Consider the following 20,480-nt stretch of genomic DNA (forward strand, 5'->3'; position numbering starts at 1 on the left):
TGCTTGTTTATAAATCAGACCTGATCTGCACTAGTTCCTTAGGGAAAAAAAAAAAAAAAAAAAAAAAAAAAAAAAAGAAAAAAAAAAAGAAAAAAAAGCTACCTAAACGTCGTGAGGCCTTTATCTGTTCAAGGTGACAACAAATCCTGGGGATCCCTTACAGCTGAAGTGCTCATGGAGCTGAGGAGGGGAGAGGGTGTCTGCACAGTATTAAAATAAAAAAAAGATTTTCTTTTTTTTAAAAAGGACAAAGCTCAGACTAATCTGGTATACTTTAAAACTGGCACCAAAGTAACTCTCAGAATTAATTCATACTAGTCCTTCTGGTGCCCTGCTGTGTGTAGACAAGGCCTTGCAGGCTCAGGCAAGGATTTGGGGTCCGAGAGCTGCGGGGTCGGGCCAGAGTCCTGTAGTGTGTGTTCCCAGCCAGGCCAGGAGAAGGGAGCAGGGAAGGGCTGGAGCAGGGAGAGCAGAGCTGGGGGTGCCAGTCCCAGCACAGAGCCCGAGCCTCAGCCCTGCCTCAGCAGCACGGGCCTGGCTGCAAAGCCCAGCAGCAGCAGCAGGTCCTGCCGCACACCAGGGCTGGGGGTCCCCTCCTGTCCCCCAGCCCAGAGCTGAGCAGGACACGCCGTGCCCTGCCAGAGTCACCTGAGATCCGTGCCCACCTGGGCCAGGGCTGCCACTGCCACGTCCTGGTCCCCCTGCCTGGGGCACAGCTGGGCCCTTCTCAGGGCTGCCTGGGGACCAGGACGCCCCTGGGTGCTGCCTGTGCCCACTGGCAGGGCAGCCACAGCTCGCAGCCTCCTGAGATGGGGATACTGAAGCACCACAAAAACGCCTCACCCTCCGCAGAGAGGAGGCACCGAGGGGTTGGTATGAGATGGAACTGCAGGGCAGAGTAACCCCAGTCCTCCAGTGTGACAGACCCTTTAAACTGCCTGCTGTGTTCTTCCCAGGTTACTTCAGCTAAATCCCTGCAGTCACAACAGCAGGGAGAGGAGAGGTGTCCTACAGAGAAAGTGTAGACTGAGAAAGTTTTACAATATAAATAGCATTCAAAATTATTATCATTAACAGTAAAAAGGATCTGGAAGAACAGAGGAGTGTCCCATTCCCACCCCTGCTCATTCATTAATGCATCCTCATTTATGTGACAATAAATACCCACTCCCACCCTGGCTGCCTGATGCCATTTAATGCTGGAGAAAGAAGGGGGAAGGGTGGAGAGAGAGAGCACACTCCTCACCCCCTCCTTCCCACTGGCAAAAGCTGAGCTACTTGTCTTTGTGACACCAATTCCTTTAATTTTATATATGTGTGTGTGTGTGTACATTATATATAGAGAGACACACACACAAATATATATTTCTAAAATTCATTACCTCTTGTTCCCACCCACCCCCCTCCAAGAAGTGGAGATTATTATTATTATCGTACAACTGAAAACATGGAAAAATAAAACCCAGAAAGAAACCTGTGGGGATAGAGCCCCAGCCATACAGAAGGGTCCCCAGACGAGGCCCCAGGCAGAGCAGCAGGTCCCCCCAGGGTCCATCCCACAGCACGGGGGCTGCGCTGCACCCGGGTCTGGGCTCTGCATGGAGGCAGCGTGCAGCACCAGTCCTGCTGCGAGCCCGTCTCCGCGGGGCTGGGGAGGAGCAGGGCTTTCCTTCCTTCCTCTCTCTCCTTTGTGGCACCAAGTTCCTTTTCCATTTGCCATCCCCATCTTTGTTCTCGCCTCGTACGGGGTCCTCTCACTAATTCTGTGTAGGAGACAAACCAAAGCACTGCCGCTGCTGCCCCTGGGGTTAAGGAGAAGCTGCTGGGGCAGCGCTGGAGGCTGGGGCAGGGGCAGGGGCAGGGGCTGCAGCGAGGGCTGGCTCGCCCTGCGGCCTGGAAGCGTCGCCACGGTCTGTGGAAGAAGCCCCCTCCTCTGCTTCTCCATCTTCTTTAGCGGCCAGGCCTTCAGGGTCCGGCAGCGATTCTTCAGAATCTGTGTTCAGGTCTTCCTCCTCCTCATCCTCCTCATCATCGTCGTCGTCATCCTCCTCCTCGTCATCCTCCTCCTCTTCATTCATCTCCTCCTCGTCGTCCTCCTCGTCCTCCTGGGAGGAGTCCTCCTCCTCGTCGCCCGTGGGGCCGGCAGTCCCCGCGTCCTGCGGCGCTGCGCTCGGCGCCGGGCGCTCGCCGCCCTCGGCCGCCTTCCTGCTCAGGTCCAGCGAGTCGCCGAGCCCCACGCCCGCCGCGTTCTGCAGGAACAGCAGCGAGCTGCCGGTGTCGGCGCTCAGGTTCAGGGAACTGTCCAGGCTGATGGAAGAGTTCTGCACGTCGTACTCGAGGGCGGGGTGGGCGAGGCCCTCGGGGCCGGGGGAGATGGCGGGCAGCTCCCCGCGCTCCTGCTTCTCGTGCTTGCGCTTGTGGGAGTCCATCTGCGACATCCCCACCACCGTGTGCTTGCAGCCGGGGTAGGTGCAGTGGAAGTGGGAGCACTTGAGCTTGTACTTGCAGTCGGGCACCTCGCAGTCCACGCTGGAGCTGAACTGGCAGAAGCCGGCGGCGCTGATCACGTCCTGCTTGCCGTGGTGCTTGCGGTGCGCCGTCACCTTGGTGCTGTCGGTGCAGCGGAAGCCGCAGCGCAGGCAGTGGAAGTGCGTGCTGTTGCCAGAGAACTGACAGTCTGGGAAGTTACAGCTCAGCGAAGACTTGAAGCGCTTGAAATCATCCAACACCAGGTTGTCGACGCGGTCGTGGTGCTGGGCGTGCTTGTACATGTGGGTACGGCCGCAGAACTTGTAGCCGCAGTTCTCCCGTGTGCAGTGGTAGTGGGTAACCTTGAGAGAGAACTGGCAGCTCGAGTCCTTGCAGTCCTCGTAGAGGTCGTAGCGCCGGAACCCCTCCAGCATCATGCCCTCGTCCAGCATCTTGCGCGAGGACGCGGTCTTGCGGCGCTTGCCAAACGGGGACATGTCCTCGATAATCCAGAAGCGCTTCTTGGCCCCCGAGGCTGTTGGCATGGTGATGGTGTTCCCTGAGGAGACAAAGCGCACAGCGCTGTTGCTGACAGCCAGGGCTCTCCATGCAAGTTCTGTGTTTGCCAGGACACAAACCTGCGGCTGCTCCCACCCCACAGCCGAGCTCTGAGCTCAGGACGGGACCGGCAGGACAGCTCTGCCTCCCCTCCTGCACATCCCGCCTTGGCTCGGCTCTGCCAAACCTCATCCTGCACAACCTTCTCTGCTGCTTCTCTGGTTTGCTACTTTCACAGGTTCTCTTGCTGCTTAACTAATCCCTGGCCCCGTTTTCCTTTAAATCAGACTTTAATAGGGAGAAGCTGGCTTGTTCCAGTCCAGGTGTTCACTGGGAGGGTTAAAAGAGTTGCATTGTGCTAAAGCCTGTAGGTGTGCACAGTTATCCCCTGCCCAGGCTCTTGTAATGCACTACAATTGCCAAGGACAGGCAGGAAGTGAAGGAAGATCCCATGCATGATTAAAATTGCAACGGGGGGGGGGGTGGAATTTATAGAAACAGGATGGACTTTGGCCAGGAGACTGCAACATCCCTCACTGTAATGAGCCTACATATTACAATGAGTGCACTTAGAAAGACAGATGGACAGATGTTCAATGGGGCTAATTCTCATCACCACTAGCCAGTGGACTCTGAGAGAAAATACCAGTTCTGCAGCATTCCCTTGGGTCCCAAAAATTCCATGATTCCCCTAGTATAAATAAAGATCCCTCATCTATCTTCCACTTTGATTCACAGGGCCAGCATATCTGGCTACTGCTCATGTCCCCTAGGATCCCACTGACATCAAGGACTCAACCTCAATGTATCCATTAACTTTTTTTCTTCTCTGCTTGCTGCTTCCAGAATCAACCCACAATCTCCAGTATCAACATGCAGCACAGACAAGGTTGGAGGCAAGAATTTCTCACCAGGTGCAGAACTGTGAGCGTAATTAGAAATTATAGCTTGCAACTAACACATACTTTTTTTTTTTTTTTACTCTCTTTCTGCTGAAACTGCCATCTTCTTAAAAGAGGCACAATTTGTGGCACACAGCGTGTGGGGCCTGAGAAGCCAGGGCACTGCAGGGGCAGTGTCTGGGGCACTGCAGGGGCAGCCTGGTGTCAATCTCTTCCCTTCTGGAGGTGCTACAGGTGATGACCCTCCGGGAGGAGGTGGTGACCACTGAAGGAAACCTCCCACTCAAGCCCTGCAGGGCTGGCAGGAGCCTCCTCTCCCACAGGGCTGGGCTGCACAGCTTGTGGGATAAGCAGGAACAGAAGGTTTTTCTACAGCACTTGTCAATGGCTCTTGAGCTCAGACCCAGGGCAGCAGCTCAGCTCATCCACGGTGGGAGCAGCTGAGGGACACGACGGGAGCTGCACGCTAGGGCTGATTTAACCAGCTACCAGGGAAAGAATAACTTTCTGCCACTGGAGATTTGCAATTGGCAGGCTCCTAACTACAGAATCTGTGACCAATTTACTCTCTGCTCCCTGCTAAACATCTGGTATTGTAAAATCCAGTTCTCCACTCCCAGCCAACATGTGTAAGTACAGTGGTGCCTGGACAAGTCGCTGCTGTCCACACTGACTCCTTTTAATAAAATTACAGCCAAACCATCAAGTTCCTCAGAATTAATTAATGCTCATATTGTCTGTCCCTGGACAGGAATATGGGATTACCCATCTTAGAGAAAAGACTCTGGATGGGAAATAGGTAGAATTTAAATTTTACTTTAAAACTCTGTATCTACACAGCTTTTGAAATAGTTCAAACAGATGTGCTTAAAACTTTAGTTGAAAACCAATTCTGTTTTCTCATACAGGCGAAATTTTGGAGTAAGGGCATAAGGAAGAGAGGTGGCACCTTGGTGCACCCTCCTCTTTTGCCAACATTCAGTGCCTGCACCTTGTGGAAGATTACAAGCCTCAGGGGATGTGATCCCCACCAAATCTCAGTGGTGTTTTCCATAAGCTTATTTCTTTAACCACTAATAATGTCAGCATTCACCCAACTATAACAAGGTAAAAACAAAAGACACTTAAAAATATTTGATTAGAGGAAGCACAGCACAAGGTTAAAATGTTTCAGGCAGCATGCAATTCCATTAAAAAAGAAGCAAAGATAAGAGTTTCTTGTGAATTTTGTTAATTGGCACACACTTCTCTGGACAAGGCAAGGATCCTTCTCCTGCCAAGTCCCTTGACAAAAACCCATGAACTGGAGTTGGAAACCTGTGAAGTTGGTCTTCCAACCATGCTCCCAACCACTGACCTTGGATTTACATATTACTAAAACTGGCAGGAAGAATGACTGGGACATTTTTAGGCTGCCAGAAGTCTCATAAGTATGAACTTCAAGCACAAAGATGTCCTTAATTAACTAGAAAAGAGCTAGGAGCTGGGAAAAGAAGCCAAAAATGAGACACACCCTAAAAGCCATTCAAGATGGAATGAGAATACCCAGCCTGAGACATCTCTGATCTGAGTCACACATGGGAATCATGGCTGTTTAAAACTGAAATCTATCTGTATTTTCTGCAGCTAATTAGAGCAGATAGAAATAACGAGTGTGAGAAACAGCTTGACCTGTCTGATGATGTCACCATGTGACACTGCCTGCACTTCACTCCTCACCCTGGGAAGGCACCTGAACTTTGTGGCTTTATATGAAGTTTGCAAGATCAATTGAAACAGGACCTGGGCACCTCATCAGACATCCACTGCTGAGATGTGCAGCACACAGTGCCAGGCACTGCCCTGGGTGGCCTGCAAGATCCAACCAAGAAGTCCAAGTCCCACTAATGCCACATGAGCAAAAATTTGCTCTGTGGCCACTTTGAGGTTACCAAGACACTGAAAATGCACACTAACTGTGGATTTTGTTAGTTTTACTCAGAGTTATAAACTGGTGGCAATTGCTCCCAGTTATCCATCCAAATGTCTGTGAAGGATTTGCTGTGGATTGTTTCCCCTGGGGCAGCAAGGAGAAGGAGCAGGCATGGCTGGGCCCTGGACAACACTGGGAAAGGCAGAGTGACCTTGGCTGCTCTACTGACCCAAAGGTGCAGAGAAAACACGTGTGCAGGGTGAGTGGGCAGAGAGAAAGCAAACAAGAGTTACCTGCTGCATCCTGCACTAAGGGAACGTCGCTTTTGAGCGGAGCTGGAGCGGCAGCCGCGGGCAGGGCCAGGCCCCTGCTGGCCCCCAGCGTGGCACCGAGCAGAGAGAAGGACACGCACGGGGGGGACAACAGGTAGGGCAGGGGGGGAAGGGGAGACCTAAGCAGGGCTTGGGAGAAAGATGCAGGCAGAGATGGTGGTGCAGGTGGTGCTGCGGTGTGGGTGGCATCATCGGCAGCAGCAGTAGCAGTGGAAGGAACCAGGCAGCCTGGAGAAGGTGGAGAGAAAAAAAAGCAGAAAAAAAAGAAAAGAGAAAACAAAGAAAAGAAAAAACGATAAAACAGAACCAAACAAACAAACAAAAAAAAAAAAAAAAAAACCAACAAAACAAGAAACAAAAGAACTGAAATGAGAACCCAAGAGCAGAAGCAATATGATGAAAATGGAAAATGCATTCACAAATGTATGGAACAGAACTGCAACAGAGAAGAAACAGAAGGTGAGGAATTGACAGCACCAGGAAGAGAAGAGCTGCCTCTGCAGGAGGTAAGGTGGCCTGTGGTATGGGGGAAGAGACACAGGCCTTCAGGCAGGAATTGTGGAATCATCTGGTCATTCTGGTCCTTGCCCATCTATAGGATCCATACCACAGTTAACAGCTGAGAGGGTGCTCCAGCACTTAGGGCAGGTGGAGCTGCTCCAGGAGCATTCCTAGCACTTGGGCCACCTCTGACACAGAAGAGAGTGCCAGGAGCCAGTGCCCCACCAGAACCCTCTGGAGGTGCCATGACACCACGAGCCAGCAGTGCTCCTACTGTGCTGTGCTGGCCTTTATCTGGGGGCAGGAAAGAAACAAGGAAAATCTGTATGGAATTAAAGCAAACTGAGGCAGCCCATGCAGAATATCCCACTTAACCCTGGGAAGGACAGCTGAGAGATCTCTGGTCATCACTCCATGATGGCAGAATTCCTACCAGGACTCCTGACAAGCTGACCCTGTAACTCAGGGCAGGGGGAAATGGCTCTGCTTGATCCTGGCAAACAGGGCAGGAACTTGCTTCCCAAAAGAGGGGACAAAGGGGGTCTGCTCTGTGCAACTGCACAAAGTGGAACAAGAGTTTTTGGGTGAGGAAGGGAGCTCAGTGAGCTGCTCCTAGATTTTGTTTTCTGAAGATGTGACAGGTTTTATCCCCTATGTATGTCATATCTGCTGTTTACTTCACCAGTACAGTAAAGTGCCTGACTTCAGATGCTGCTTGAGGAAATACAAAGGGGTACCAGAGGAAATGCCAAGTATAGAAGGGGTCCACACCTCTATTTTACTACATTTTTTTTTGAATCAGCTATTAAAATAGACCCAACTGCAAGACCCAGGATAAAAGCCTCTCTTCATGGGAGGAAGAAGGCATGCTGCTAGTTCCTGGATGCTCGAGGTTTATATTTTGATGGACCTCTTTCCTCAGGTGCTGGAGAGAGCTGGGTTAGTGTGAGGCACTACTCCAGTTGGCACAGGGTGTATTTTCAGGCCTCTTGCTCTGAGTTTCTCTCCCAGGAGAGCAGGCAGCTGCTGAGCCATGCCACCCCTGCCCCTTACCTGCTGAGGTACTTTCATTGCCCACGGGGGTGCTGGAGCAGCTGCGGTCCATGTTGGAGGATTCAGAGGAGATGCCCCCAGGGCTGCAGCCAGTGTAATCCATGTACTCCTCTGTTTCAGTGTCCATCATGCTGGGGGGTCCCTGAAAGGAAGCTGGGGTTCCTGATGAGGCTGGGCTGGGTGCCATGCTGCCCACCTGGGGGAGATTTTCATTTCTTGGAGTGTGGCCAATAACCTGCAGCAGGAAAACAAGACGGGGACTTTTACACCAAAAGCAAGACCCCAGGACCAAACCCATCTGCCTGCAGGCTTATCTCCCCGTGCCACAGCTCCTGAGGCAGAGCTGGCCCGTGGCACCCACGGATGGGCAGCAGCAGGAACCCTCCTGCACAGCAGCTCAGAGCATTAGACCAGGCACGTGCAGGCTGGTGTGTGAACTGTGCTGCACTGGGGAGCTGGCACTGCTCATCCTGGCACCTGCACGCTGCTGGGTGGATTCTGATGGCTCCCAAGGAGGAGGTGTCAGTGCTGGCACTGCCCCTCCCTGTCTGGGTCCTGCTGCAGTCAGGAGCTGGAACCGTGCCTGAGTATTGTCAGGGAGCACAGACTGACACCAGGGCCACACCTGGGGGTCACTGCACAGCTCCAGGGCAGGTCAGACACACCAGGAACTGCCCACAGAGCACCAGGGCAGGGGGGAAACTGGGGCTTTCATTTCCATTCACAAGGCAGCCCAGCAATCTGCTCAGCTTTGCCACATGCTGTGAGCTGTGGTTTCACCCTCAGTTTGCTGCAGTGCTCCAAGGGCTGAACACAGCAGCAGATCAGGACACGAGCTCTGTGCTCCCAGGGCTGCTCAGGCCACTGCTCCTATTTGTCACTGCTGAGTGGCACAGCATTGCCAGTGAAAGAAGATGGAGGTTAAACACAGCATTTTCTGCCCAGTGTGCACCAGAATTCTTAGGGTTAGACTCAGCATAAGCTAGAAGAGTAGTGAAGACAAATTTATTTGTTAAATCATTTTAAGTTGGATTCCTGTACCTAAACTTTTTATTAGAGACCAAAAGCTGCCACAACAGCAACACAAGTTCCTTAGCATCTGTGAACTCATTAAATCCAGCACTAGACTTGAGCAGTTCACTTATTGACAGTTGTTAATAACTAACAGAGACTTCTCATTCCCATGTTGTGGAATAAAAGAGGGTTCTCATCTTGCTTCTACAGATGGTCTCTTTTGTTTTCCATATACCAGATGATGTTCTTAGGGTCAGATCAGCCACAGGCATTGAAATAAAGACAGCTTGTTTCATCTCCCAAGCCTATGGCAGCTAAAACATCTAAAGAATAAGAACAAGTGAGAGGTGGCAGGGATGCTGTCCTTAGGAGCAGCAGCTCAGTGCTGCAGCTGAAACTCTTCCATTCCTTCAGGAAACAAACAGACCTAATCTGCCAGTTGCTGCCTGTGTAAGTAAAGCAGCAACTGCATCACTCTGCCACTTCCTGAGAGACAACAGGGAATGCCCCAACTAAATCCACATCATGAGGGAAGAGAAATGTCAAGACTGGTATTTCTCCCATCCTAGGTGAAAGGAGCAGATAATTCTTTATAGGCAACAGGAAATATTTGCTTCAACCAGCACGTTCAATTCTTCCACATCCTAAGCATGTTAATTTTAATAAGCCAATGGAATATATTCAAAGAGCTGGGAGAGAGTGCAAGTCATAAATATGAGTATTTTAATGTTATTCTTCTCAATTTTTTTTCTGCAAAATTACAGGGAAAAACTTGTGTGCACCAAGCAATGCCTTGCAATCTACGCTTCATCATTGCCACTCATCTTGTGTAAGCTCAGCCAGGTAAAGCCACCCTGGGGCACTCCCATTTCCCAGCAGCATCCCCCAGTGCAGACACACATCCCTTGGGGTCTGGGTACAAGTCCTGGCAGTGCAGCAGCTCTGCAGCCAAAGGGGCCAACACTGCATGTGGATCCACAGCTTCAGCAACAAGGAGCTACCTGAGTAGGGACACGATCGAAGTTCTTCCCCAGCATCCTCCTCATGTGCTTCCTGGCATGGGATGTCATCTGGTGCTTCAGCAGGAAGGAGAACTGGCAGCCCTCTCGGATGCAGTGGAAGTGGCTGTTCACCTGGTTGTATTTGCAGCCTGCAGACACAAAAACCATTTTATATTGCACATGAAGGTACTGAGAGGGAAGGTGATCAGGCAGGACAAGGCTGCTGTCCACATGAATTTCTGATGGGCTGAACATTATCAGTGGTTGTGTCATTCAGGAACAGTCTTGAATGAAAAAAAACCCAAACCCACAATCTACTGCCTGCTGAGCAACTGCAAGAGAGGACTGCTGTGTACTCTGTACTGTGTACAGAAATCTAAGATATGAGCATATAGTCCCATCCCTCTCTGTGCCATTTTAAAGGCAGGAACATTGCCATTACATCCAGTAGTGCCTAGTGCTCTTAAGCCTTGGCTCGTGCCTTTTCCTTCACACCAAGACCAAAGCCAGGATATTTAGCTGTTTCATAGAAGCTACAATCAAAATACACACATTTGTTCCAACCAGGAGTGTCAGGGAAGATTGGGTCTGTGATGCTGCCAAACCACAATGAGAAGGTTTAAGTGAATCCTAGGCAGTTCAGGATCCAGTTGTGTTTAGGAATTCCCATTCAGAGTCCTGGATTTCAGCTCCAGGTGCCTCCAGAGGAATCCATTCTATTTTCTGTTGCTGTGCATTTGTTTTAGCAGCTTTACACTGGAGGCATTTGGTTTTAATAACTGCTGCAGTGCTGCTGATAGTTGTGGCAAGTGAGCCTGTGCCATATTCAGGTGCTTTTCAGGCCCTGCTCTGGGAGGGGTTCTGTATTCCCTGCTGCTCACAAGGGCTGTGGAGAATGGGTTTGGAGAGAGGAGAGCAGCTTACTACATGTTGCTGTCCAACTCTCTCTGGTTATGTGCCATTTGACTTACAATATGCTACACTAGCACTATTTAAGAAAAAAAAAAAATTCCCAGCAACACCCTCAAATTTCACCCAACACGAGCAGGTCCAAAAGACTACAAAGCATAAAAACAAACAAACACACAGACAAAAACCAGGCTTTGACAATTAGATAAAAAGAAGAAAAAAGAGGAAGCTGTATGTCCAGAGAAACTCATACACACAATTCTCTACGTACAATTTCTATTCGTTTACCTTGGGTGTATTTGTGAAAACACACTTCAACCAAACAGAGCAGGAAGCGCTTTGTGTTTTGTTGCCTTTCTTGTTTGGTGATTTAATGACCAAATGCCACCTAAGCAATACTGGCAGGCTCTAACTCACGGCACTCCTGGCCTGGGCGTGGGACCCCCAGGTGAGAATCGGGACAAAACTCACCCAGTCTGCCGCACTCCTCGCGCTTGGTGAAGTACTTGAAGCCGTTGGCTGCCCTCCTCTCTGCCTTCTCGTGCTTCTTGACGTGCCAGGGCAGCTTGGTGGTGATGTTGGTGACGAAGCCGCAGCCGGGGCGCAGGCAGTGGTAATGGCCGCGCATGCGGAACTCGCAGTGCTGGGGGCACAGCGACAGCGGGGTCAGCCGGGGCTGCCACGGCCTCTCCTCCCTGGCCTCTCATGCCCCAGGCCCCATTTCACCTCCCACAACCTGCCATGCACCTTGCTCCCTCTTGAGCCTCTTTACATTGCTGTACTCGTGTGCTCTGTAATACACTATTCTACATTGAAATATCCAAAACCTTACTCGTGGCTTTCCCTGGATCCATCACAAATTCATCACAGATTTTTATTCCATTTCATCTTTCTCAGATTATTCTCATTCCTTGTCCACTTCACCCCAGTCAAAGAAACACAAAAGCATCGTGATTTTCCATTTGATAGAAACCAAATGTTTTTCCAAACCACATAATTATGACTTCCAGGGTTCTGTAGTAACGCCAAGACAGCCACACACAGCCTCACTTCCTCTGGGGAGTCAGTACTGCCCCTTCATTTCCCTGTCCCCATTCTGCCAGAACCCTGCTCTGGGGTGGCTCTTACCTGGTTGGGACAGAGACACTGCAGGGAGTAGTAAGCAAACTGGTCTCGCACATTCACCAGGTTATTGTTGGGGTTGATGTGGTCCAGGCAGTGGGATTCTGCTTTGCCAGAGGTTTTGCACACATACTTGCAGTTCCCAAAGAGACAGTGGAAGTGGAATTTGTTGGCGTACTTGCAGTCTGTTGCCAAGCAGGGATCACTGGAATACATCCAAAACCCAATCATCACCTTCACTCATTCCACACATTTGTTTCTTTGCCAAGATTTAATTCAAGGGGAGCCCAGCTGAAGCCTCTGTTCCAAACATGGCCCACAGACTTCCCAGAGCCACCTTCCTCTTCAGGGAAATGGAAGCTGGCAACATTACTGCAATTCCAGCCAGCTACTGCACTTCCTTGAACAGGACTGTCAGAACACAGCAATGCACAGCAATGCTCTGTAGGCTCTGAGGGCCACTTTTCCAACTGAAAGTTCAAAGGGAACACCACTCTTGGGCATGGCCACTGCAGGATGCCAGGGCTTCCCCTGGTCTGGCAAAACCAGCACTGTTCCTCTCATCAGCCACATGGGTTTGAGACCTTCCACCCTCACTCAGACCATGCACTTCTGGCCCAATAACCCCTGACTGTCAAACCTACTGCAGAGATACCTGCATTTCTGCACAGCTCTTGCAGGGGATCAGTGGGAGATCACAGTTTTTTGTCTTTGAAACTCATGCCTAAAAGTGCTCTCAGATGCACTCAAAAATCCTAAAGTCTTTCCAAGACTTTACAGAAATAAGTTTTCTGTGAGGTCAAGCCCTGAGTGCTTTCTAGACAGGTTCCTCAGTGGGTGAACAGAAGTGGAGTATTGCAGCTCCCAGGAGAGGAACAGAGGGACTGCAAGGCTGGGGAGGATAGGAAGAGGCAAACAGCTCCCAAAACTTACTTCTCCTGGAACTGGAGAAATCCAGGTTTGACCTGAGGCTTGGCATTCTCCAGGGAAGTCGTTGCCAAGGGTGAAGCTGCCAGGTTAGGCACTGATGCTGGGATCTGAGGCATCTGGGGTATGGCTGAAGCCAGCTGCTTCCAAGCAAGTAGTGTGGGAGCAGAGGGCAGAGCAGCTGGGTTTGGAGTGGGCATGTCCAGGGCAGGAGCACTGGCCATGGTGGCAGGAGCAGCAGATGGTGATGAAGGGGCCAGGGAAGCCTTACTCTCAGTAGCAGTTGAGAAGGGAGACTCAGAGTTGCTTTTCACAGTTCCACCTTCAGTTCGGAAGTGAAAACTGCAAAACATGAGACTGATTCAGACATGAATTCTTGACCATTTCATGTAATTTGATTAAACATCAACAAGAATGTGGCAGGGGCCTCTAAGCAAATTGGTGTGGATAAATCCTAGAAGGGGCTCTGGAGACTTTGAGGTAAGATTTAGGCCCCTCCCAAACCATCCATGAAGAGAAGGGAAACCATTAAGATGGGTGGAGACAGGAGCCAAGCCATGTTAAAATGAGAGCCAGCCCAGAATGCCTGCAGTCTCTGGGGTGAGCTGTGGGCAGCTCCCCAGGCTTGTCCTGCAGTGAACCAAGGGAAGCACCCAACAGGACAGACCAGCTGTGCCAGATCTCTCCTAAAGCCTGCTACGTCTCCCTCCCCAGAAGCCCTTCAGGCTCAGGGCCTGGAGGCTCTGAAGGCCTCACTCATTCCTTCCCTGCACATCCCACTGCCTTTGGAAGGATCCTGGGCTGCTCTGGGGCTGAGGGAGCTGTGCAGAGCCCCCCTGCCCCTGCTCTCCTGCTTACTTGGCGTGCTTGATGGCTCCATCCAGGGTGCTGAAGAGGGCCCCACACTCCTCCACCACACAGTGGAAATGCACCTTGTGCAGAAAGTCACACTGGGCATCACAGAAATCCTTGGTGCCAAACCTGGCCAAAACAGACAGGCAGACATCTTAGGGAAGCAGCAATGACAGCCTGGACTGCAGCAACCCTGCAGAGCAGCATCCCTGCTGTACAGAACAACCACTCTGCCACGCAAAGCCCAGAGCAAAACCCACCACATTATCCCACATATGTCCTGTGCTATCTTGGGACAAATGGCCAAGAGGGCAAAACCAGCTCAGTGTGGTGTCACTGCTCACCCCCTGCTGAGATTCTCTTAATAAGTGCAGCACAAATACATGTAATATCAGGAAACTCCAGAATCACAGGGAATCAAGAAAACAAGTAAGAAACACTGGCAGGAAGGATTTGAAACCTAACAAGGGAATCTTGCATAATTAAGGTACAACAAACTACAATTGCTCTGATGAGCAGGAAAGCAAGAAACAAACAGCAGCCTGTATGGTCCCAGGAGGGACCTCTCACCAGTGGGAGGGTAAAGGAAAGAGACAAAAACTTGTACTGGAGAAGGAGGGTCTGTGGATGTACAACATGTGCTGACAGTAATGGCTTACAGAGAGAAGAAGAAGGCAAGCAATTGTGGGGTAAGATGGAAGAAACCATTATTATTGCAAACTGAAGGGGCTCTTTTATCAGACACAAGAGTTGAACATAGAAAGAAGGTCTCCCACAAAAAGGGAGGTGATGAATCAAAAATGGCTGCACTATAAAATTTGCTTTGGAGGAGAAAACTAAAGACAGAGCAGAGAATTTGAGATGTAGTGAAGACCTAGAAAAGCAGATAAAGGGACTCATGCAAAAAATTTAAAAATGCACAAATCAGTCAGTCTGGATGATGTATGTCCTGAAGTGCAATGGAAATTAACTCCCAAACTGATTACATTACCATTTGCTAGTTTTTAAAACATAGAGAAGTAGGAGGTACTACATATGTGGAAAAAAACCCCAAAAAAACAGTCAAGGAACTGGTTCTTTGAGGGGAAAAAAACCCAACAAGTCATCTTTGGCAATTATCATACCTCTGGCCTTAACTTCTCCTTCCAGTAAAGTAAAGGAACAAATATTAAGAGGGAGGAGAAAATCATTAAACATCTAGAGGATAAAGGAACCATGAGCAATAAACAGCATCAGGATTATAAGGAATAAATCTTGCCCGACAAATTTAATTGCTTTTTTTGATAGAATTACAAAATTAGTGGACGAAGGGATGCAATATATTTGGATTTTAGTAAAGCATTTGATTCAGTCTTGCATATGCTTAGAATTAATTCCAACTGGCCTGGCTGTAATGCCACCTCATGGCTTGAACTGGCTGAGGGACCATAAACAAAGGCTGATGACAACCAGCACCACACTGAGCTGAGTGCTGAGAGGGGGCCTGGGTAGCCTGAGTTTATTTAACATCTTAATTAGTAATCCAGGAGTAAACAGCGTGTTTATGAAATTCACAAAGATACTCAAGTGGGAGAAGGTGGCAGTGCAAGAGGAGAAAAAGAGCACAGAGAGGTTTGGCAAGACAAGGGAGAAGGTGCAGAACAGGAGAATCACACAACAAATGCACCTGGGCATGGGGGGTGTTTTATGCACTGGGGACTCACTGAGCAACACTGAACCAATTCTGTGTCACAGGAGGATAAAATGGTGCTGTTCATTACTCTGTGCAGACACAAACTGTGAGCTGCCTGTTTTGGGGACAGAAGTTTGCTCTGTTGAGAGGGGGCAATTCTGCACATCTGGGAACACCAGGAAAGCAACAGGGCTTGCAGGCAGAAGGGACTAATCCAGAGTTAGATTAAAGGATGTAAGGAAGCCTGGTTAAATGGAATGCTGAAAGTTTGTGATTGTCTGAAGGGGCTGAACTCCAGCTGCAGAGAAGGATGATCTGCAGTGGTTCAAGGGAATATAAACAGAGCTGCAACAAAACTACAAAAAGTGGAACTCAGGCAGCCTACCATGGAAAAGGCTGTGACACTGAAACTTTCTCGGTGGTAGAATAATGCTCCCAAAGGCCAGGAAACAGCCACACTCCTGGTGGATTTACAACCAGCCTGGACAAAATGCAAATGGACTGCAGGCAAGGATGTCACACCAGCCAGGGGCTGGTGCACTAGAAGATTTTCTAGTCCTCTGCATTAGAGCCAGTGATTTACAGTGTGCACTGGCATTTGTGGGTGTGTGTGTGTCAGACACAAACCCGTGTGAGCCTGGCTGCAGCTGCCTGCTCAGAGCACGTTCTTCCTGGGCAGGTGTGCACGTGTCCATGCGTGGGTGAGCTTTGGATCTGCTCCACTCGAGCCTCCCTTGCTCCACACCGAGCAGAACTCTGTGTCCAGTGCCCCAGAGCCTCAGCAGAGGAGGCACCTTCCCCTCTCCATCCCAGGGCAGCTCCTTACCGGCGCAGGTACATCTTCCACGGCTCAGAGAGCTTCTCCTGCACCAGGGCCTTCACTGCCTTGCCCAGGTACTGAGTTGGCTCCCCAGCCCCAGCCTGGCTGCCTTCACCTTCTGTCTTAATGCTCAGCAGGTTGCCAAGGCTGGCACTGGTCTTGGACATCTGGAACAAGAGCACAGACACTGCATCAAGCCCAGCACGCAGCCACAGCCACAGCCACCCCCAGGACTGCCCCACACTGAGCAAAAAGGCTGTGCAGGCTGCTCCAAGTGCACAGCACAAGGTAGTAATACTTCACTCTTCTGCATCTTCCACCCAACATCATAAAGGACTCAGTGCCACAGAACATTTATTCATGGATCTTGTTAAAATAATGAAGCATCATGTCTACTTCATCCACAAGGAAATTGAGGTGGAGAGAGGCATCCCCTATCTGACTTTGGAAAGGTGGGTGGGCTTCAACAGTAACAGTCCTGTGCAGCTCCTACAAACTGCTGGTGGTAGAACTGCTAAACTCTAGTTTATTCAGTCATTCCAGCCACAAGGATGTCTCCTTTAGTGACTATCAAGTACATGTGAGGGTAAAAGGATGAAAATCTCATTCAACTTGGGAAAAAAATCTGTCTCAAGTTCCTGGAAAATTCTTATTAACTTCAGTAATAGAATCACGTCACTTTTCTGTGCTAAATGGACACATCTTCCACAAAGCAGGACGTGGACTCACAATCTGCATTGCTTGGAAGTCTTCAAATAGAATCTACACAGAGAAGGTTTAGAGGTCCAGGTGTATGATGTGCAGGATAGAAAAATGAAGTTACTCAAGCCTGCCTAGAGGGAAAATTTTCTTTCAGAATAAATGCACAATTTCCCAGACTCTTTCTTTCTCTGTTGTGCTCTCAATTACCTCCAGTAAAAACAGCCAATTTCACAGCATAAATAAAATGCAGGATTTAGCCCAATACTTGCACTGGAAACTCCACCCACTTGAAGCCCTTTATAAATATCAGTTAATTAAGTCTGACAGCCCCCTAAATAAACTGCAGCAGGCTACAGGAATCCTGGTTATTTGAGACTCTGTTAATGCCCCCTGAAGGTAAAGCCCCTGCTGCTGTGTGGAGACTGCAACTCTTTATGGCTGCAGAAATGGCTGGAAATTCAGGTCGTGTGTTTTCACTGGAAATTCCACTTTGGTAAAGGGTTCTTTTTCCTAGAAAAACAACGAAGGATTCCCCATGGACAGAAATTGTGTGCAGCAAGAGGAAGAAGCAAGTGTTCCAGAGCAGACTGAGCTTGACTCTGCAGTCCTGAGTCTTGGAGCTGGTTCCATCAGTCACACACACAGTGGGTTCTGCTCCTTGCTGCTTTATCTCATTGCTTAATCCTAGCCCTTGAACCTGACTCCTAGTTTGCACCTGTGCAACATTTGCTTTGCACAACTTAAAGAGCCTTATGTCAGACTGCACACAAAGAAATGCTTTTTTCTAAACATACACTTAAATCACTTATCATCCTGGAGACTTTCACGTGAAGTCTCCATTGAAAGAGAATTTCCCTGATCTGGGACCTTCAGAATGACTCATGACCCCAGAAAGAGAGTAACTAAATTCATTTGCTCACTAACAAAGACCTGCATATTTGGAAACACTAAAGGGGCAATACAAAGGAACAAATAAGAAATTAAGTTTAAAAGGGAAAATCAAAACCCAATGTAATGGAGAGCCAATGGAGGAGAAAGGGACATAAGGATAAATGCAGAAATTAAACAACACAGAGAAAAACAGCGATAAGAAAGAAAGGAGGTGGGAGATTACCAGGCAAAGTCACTTTGCCCTCTCTTGAGGGTTATATGGCCTTGATGCAGTAACACCCAGAGCCAAGGGGATGGCAATAGTTATGCCTATAAAACCTATCACATAGCAGAATATTAAAGCATGGCTCAAAGGGTGCCCTGATCTCCACTGCAGTTGTATACAGCCACCAAATTAATCTTGGTATAGTAGAATTTATCTTGTGAAAGAGAAATATACATTTAAGATGATGTATAATTTAACAAAAAAGTAAGGAAAAAGAAACTGCATTATCTAAAACAAATACTCTAGAACACAGCAAAGGGGACTCTGTTAGACACCATTACTCACATCAGAGAGTCAGAAACTGATTATTTTGGTTCAAAACTTCTAATTTTTTCTTCTCTTTCATAAAAACAGATTATTTTCTCCCTCCCCAAATGAAGGAAAATGTTTTTAAGTAAGTAAACAAAATCAGTAAAAAGAAAGAGAGAGAAGTTGCCAGGTTCTGAAAACAAAACCAAAACAAAACCAAAGCCAAACAACCCTCCCAAAAACAAACAAGCAAACCCAAATCAAACCAACCAACCAACCAACCAACCAAAAAACAAGAAAAGAAAAGAAAAGAAAAGAAAAAAGAAAAGAAAAGAAAAGAAAAGAAAAGAAAAGAAAAGAAAAGAAAAGAAAAGAAAAGAAAAGAAAAGAGAAAAGAAAAGAAAAGAAAAGAAAAGAAAAGAAAAGAAAAGAAAAGAAAAGAAAAGAAAAGAAAAGAAAAGAAAAGAAAAGAAAAGAAAAGAAAGAAAAGAAAAGAAAAGAAAAGAAAAGAAAAGAAAGAAAAGAAAAGAAAAGAAAAGAAAGAAACCTTTTGGAGCCCTCTTCTATCTAGAAAGGATGGAAAAAAAATAAAGATGTCAGAGGCGGCAATATATTTCTTCAGCCAGTTCATTAAATTAATTCGTAAGCAGTGGCTCTGAAATTATACCCGATGAAAAATGGTCTCAAAATTTAAATGGTACAAACTCATCTTATTAGAGGCAAAACATTAAAAAACAAACAGAGCTCTTCCCCCCCTTTCCCCGCTATCGCAGCTTTAATTTCTCCTGGTGGGGGGAATGAAAGGCGTTTGATGGATGGCTCTTACCTTATTCATAAGCGAGGATAAAAGAGATGAATTTGCTGAGACTGTGTGGCCATTTGATTCATTACTGAAACACACAAACCAACGGGGTTTAGTTAAGATGTGCACAGGGACTGTGAGCACTGAGATTAATCCTTCTCCCTTCAAGCTGCCTCACTCTTCACCTGCTGCATCCAGAGGGGAAGAATGATGCCAACCCTCCCTTGGGCGGGCCAAACTCGCTGACTCGTGACAGCCAAGAGGGACAGGAAGAGGGTCCCAGGCCTGCAGAATTTAGTTCTTTAACTACTAAATGGCCCAGACCTCTTCCCCCAGTGTCCACTGCATCACACTCCATTTGTTAACTCATGACCTCCCCCAGGTTTTACCCTTTCATCCTGTTAGAACTTTCAGAAATATCACACAAATACCACAAGAGCAGGGGGATGCTGATGAAGGCTCACACTGCCAGGGACAGGGCTGCCCTGGGCAGTAAGGAAGGCAAGGCACAATCCTGCACTCAAAGGCAGCCTTAGAATCTCTGCAGCTGGCTCCACGGGCTGGACTCCCAAAGGGAGGCCAGTTTAAATAAGGTATGGACAGCAATGGATACAAAGGTCCAAGTGGAGCTCACTTATCCCCAGGATCAGTTCCTCTGCCCCTTTTCCACCCAGCACAATCCCCAAACACTCGGCAGAGACGCTGGGCAGGTGGGACACATGGTTTGAGAGAGGTGCATTCACATCTGCACAGCATCACCAGAACTGCCGACCAGCCTATGCCAGACCAGAGTTAGCCTGACACCAGCTCTTCTGTGCGTCCAGTTTCTCTGGAATGTGCTTCCCTCAGCCCTGATCCAATAGATGTGTAGCATTGGGGCAGCTTCCATCAGCAATCCATGACAAGAGGACTAAATGAAAGCAGCTTTGCCAGTGGCTCGATTTTCAGAAGAGAACACAAGAAGTGGCACTCTTGTTGAAGAGTCAGTAGGTGCCTGTGAGCCCAAAAAAACATCTGGAGTACACACACATAATGGGGAGCAGAGTGAGTCTGTCTGTCTCCAGTTTTGGGGCATCCAACCCAACCACTGTGAAGCTGCCTTTTACCAACATGCTGTGTCCTCTTGAATTACAGGTGTGGAAACTTCCCAAAGCCTGATACTGGGAAGTGCTGAGTGTGCCTGCCCACCCACTCCTCTCACCCGTGGTCCTTGACACTCAGGTCCAAGCTCTGCTCCTGCAAGAGGTCCTGGCTGGTGGCAGATGAGGGTCCCATGGCCTCTGCAGGTTCCTGCTTCACCTGGACTGGATTGAACCGTCCAGGAGGTGCTGGTTGTCCATTCCCTGCTCAAGAAATACAGTGACATTAAGTGCAAAAGAATAAATTAAAAGCATAGGTCTAAAATGAGGTTACAATGGCAAATAAGTGCCTAAATGGAAAAAGCAAAGAAAAAGTGTGGGGAGGAGGGAAGTACTGGGATTGCTGGTCAGCGTTTATTGCCAAGTTGACATGATGGGTTCTGACGTC

At 48.7% G+C, this 20,480-nt stretch overlaps 1 protein-coding gene across 12 annotated transcripts in view; it reads right to left on the reverse strand.

The window, feature by feature from the left end:
• Positions 1–1,595: 1,595 nt before the first annotated feature.
• Positions 1,596–20,480, reverse strand: part of CASZ1 (castor zinc finger 1) — a 189,503-nt gene continuing 170,618 nt past the window's right edge. For 11 of the 12 annotated variants that reach the window (XM_079326034.1, XM_079326042.1, XM_079326041.1 and 8 more), the window contains 11 exons: positions 20,155–20,296; positions 18,978–19,041; positions 16,051–16,211; positions 13,559–13,681; positions 12,707–13,042; positions 11,780–11,978; positions 11,123–11,294; positions 9,743–9,891; positions 7,728–7,962; positions 6,135–6,401; positions 1,596–3,028 (listed from right to left, as the gene is read on the reverse strand). In XM_079326034.1, the coding sequence (XP_079182160.1) occupies positions 1,809–3,028; positions 6,135–6,401; positions 7,728–7,962; positions 9,743–9,891; positions 11,123–11,294; positions 11,780–11,978; positions 12,707–13,042; positions 13,559–13,681; positions 16,051–16,211; positions 18,978–19,041; positions 20,155–20,296 (3,068 nt within the window). In that variant the 3' untranslated portion in view covers positions 1,596–1,808. The remainder of the gene's footprint in view (positions 3,029–6,134; positions 6,402–7,727; positions 7,963–9,742; positions 9,892–11,122; positions 11,295–11,779; positions 11,979–12,706; positions 13,043–13,558; positions 13,682–16,050; positions 16,212–18,977; positions 19,042–20,154; positions 20,297–20,480) is intronic. The other variant, XM_079326036.1, reaches the window with a different exon arrangement.

Source organism: Erithacus rubecula (assembly GCF_903797595.1).
Source record: "Erithacus rubecula genome assembly, chromosome: 24".
NCBI classification, from domain to species: domain Eukaryota; kingdom Metazoa; phylum Chordata; class Aves; order Passeriformes; family Muscicapidae; genus Erithacus; species Erithacus rubecula.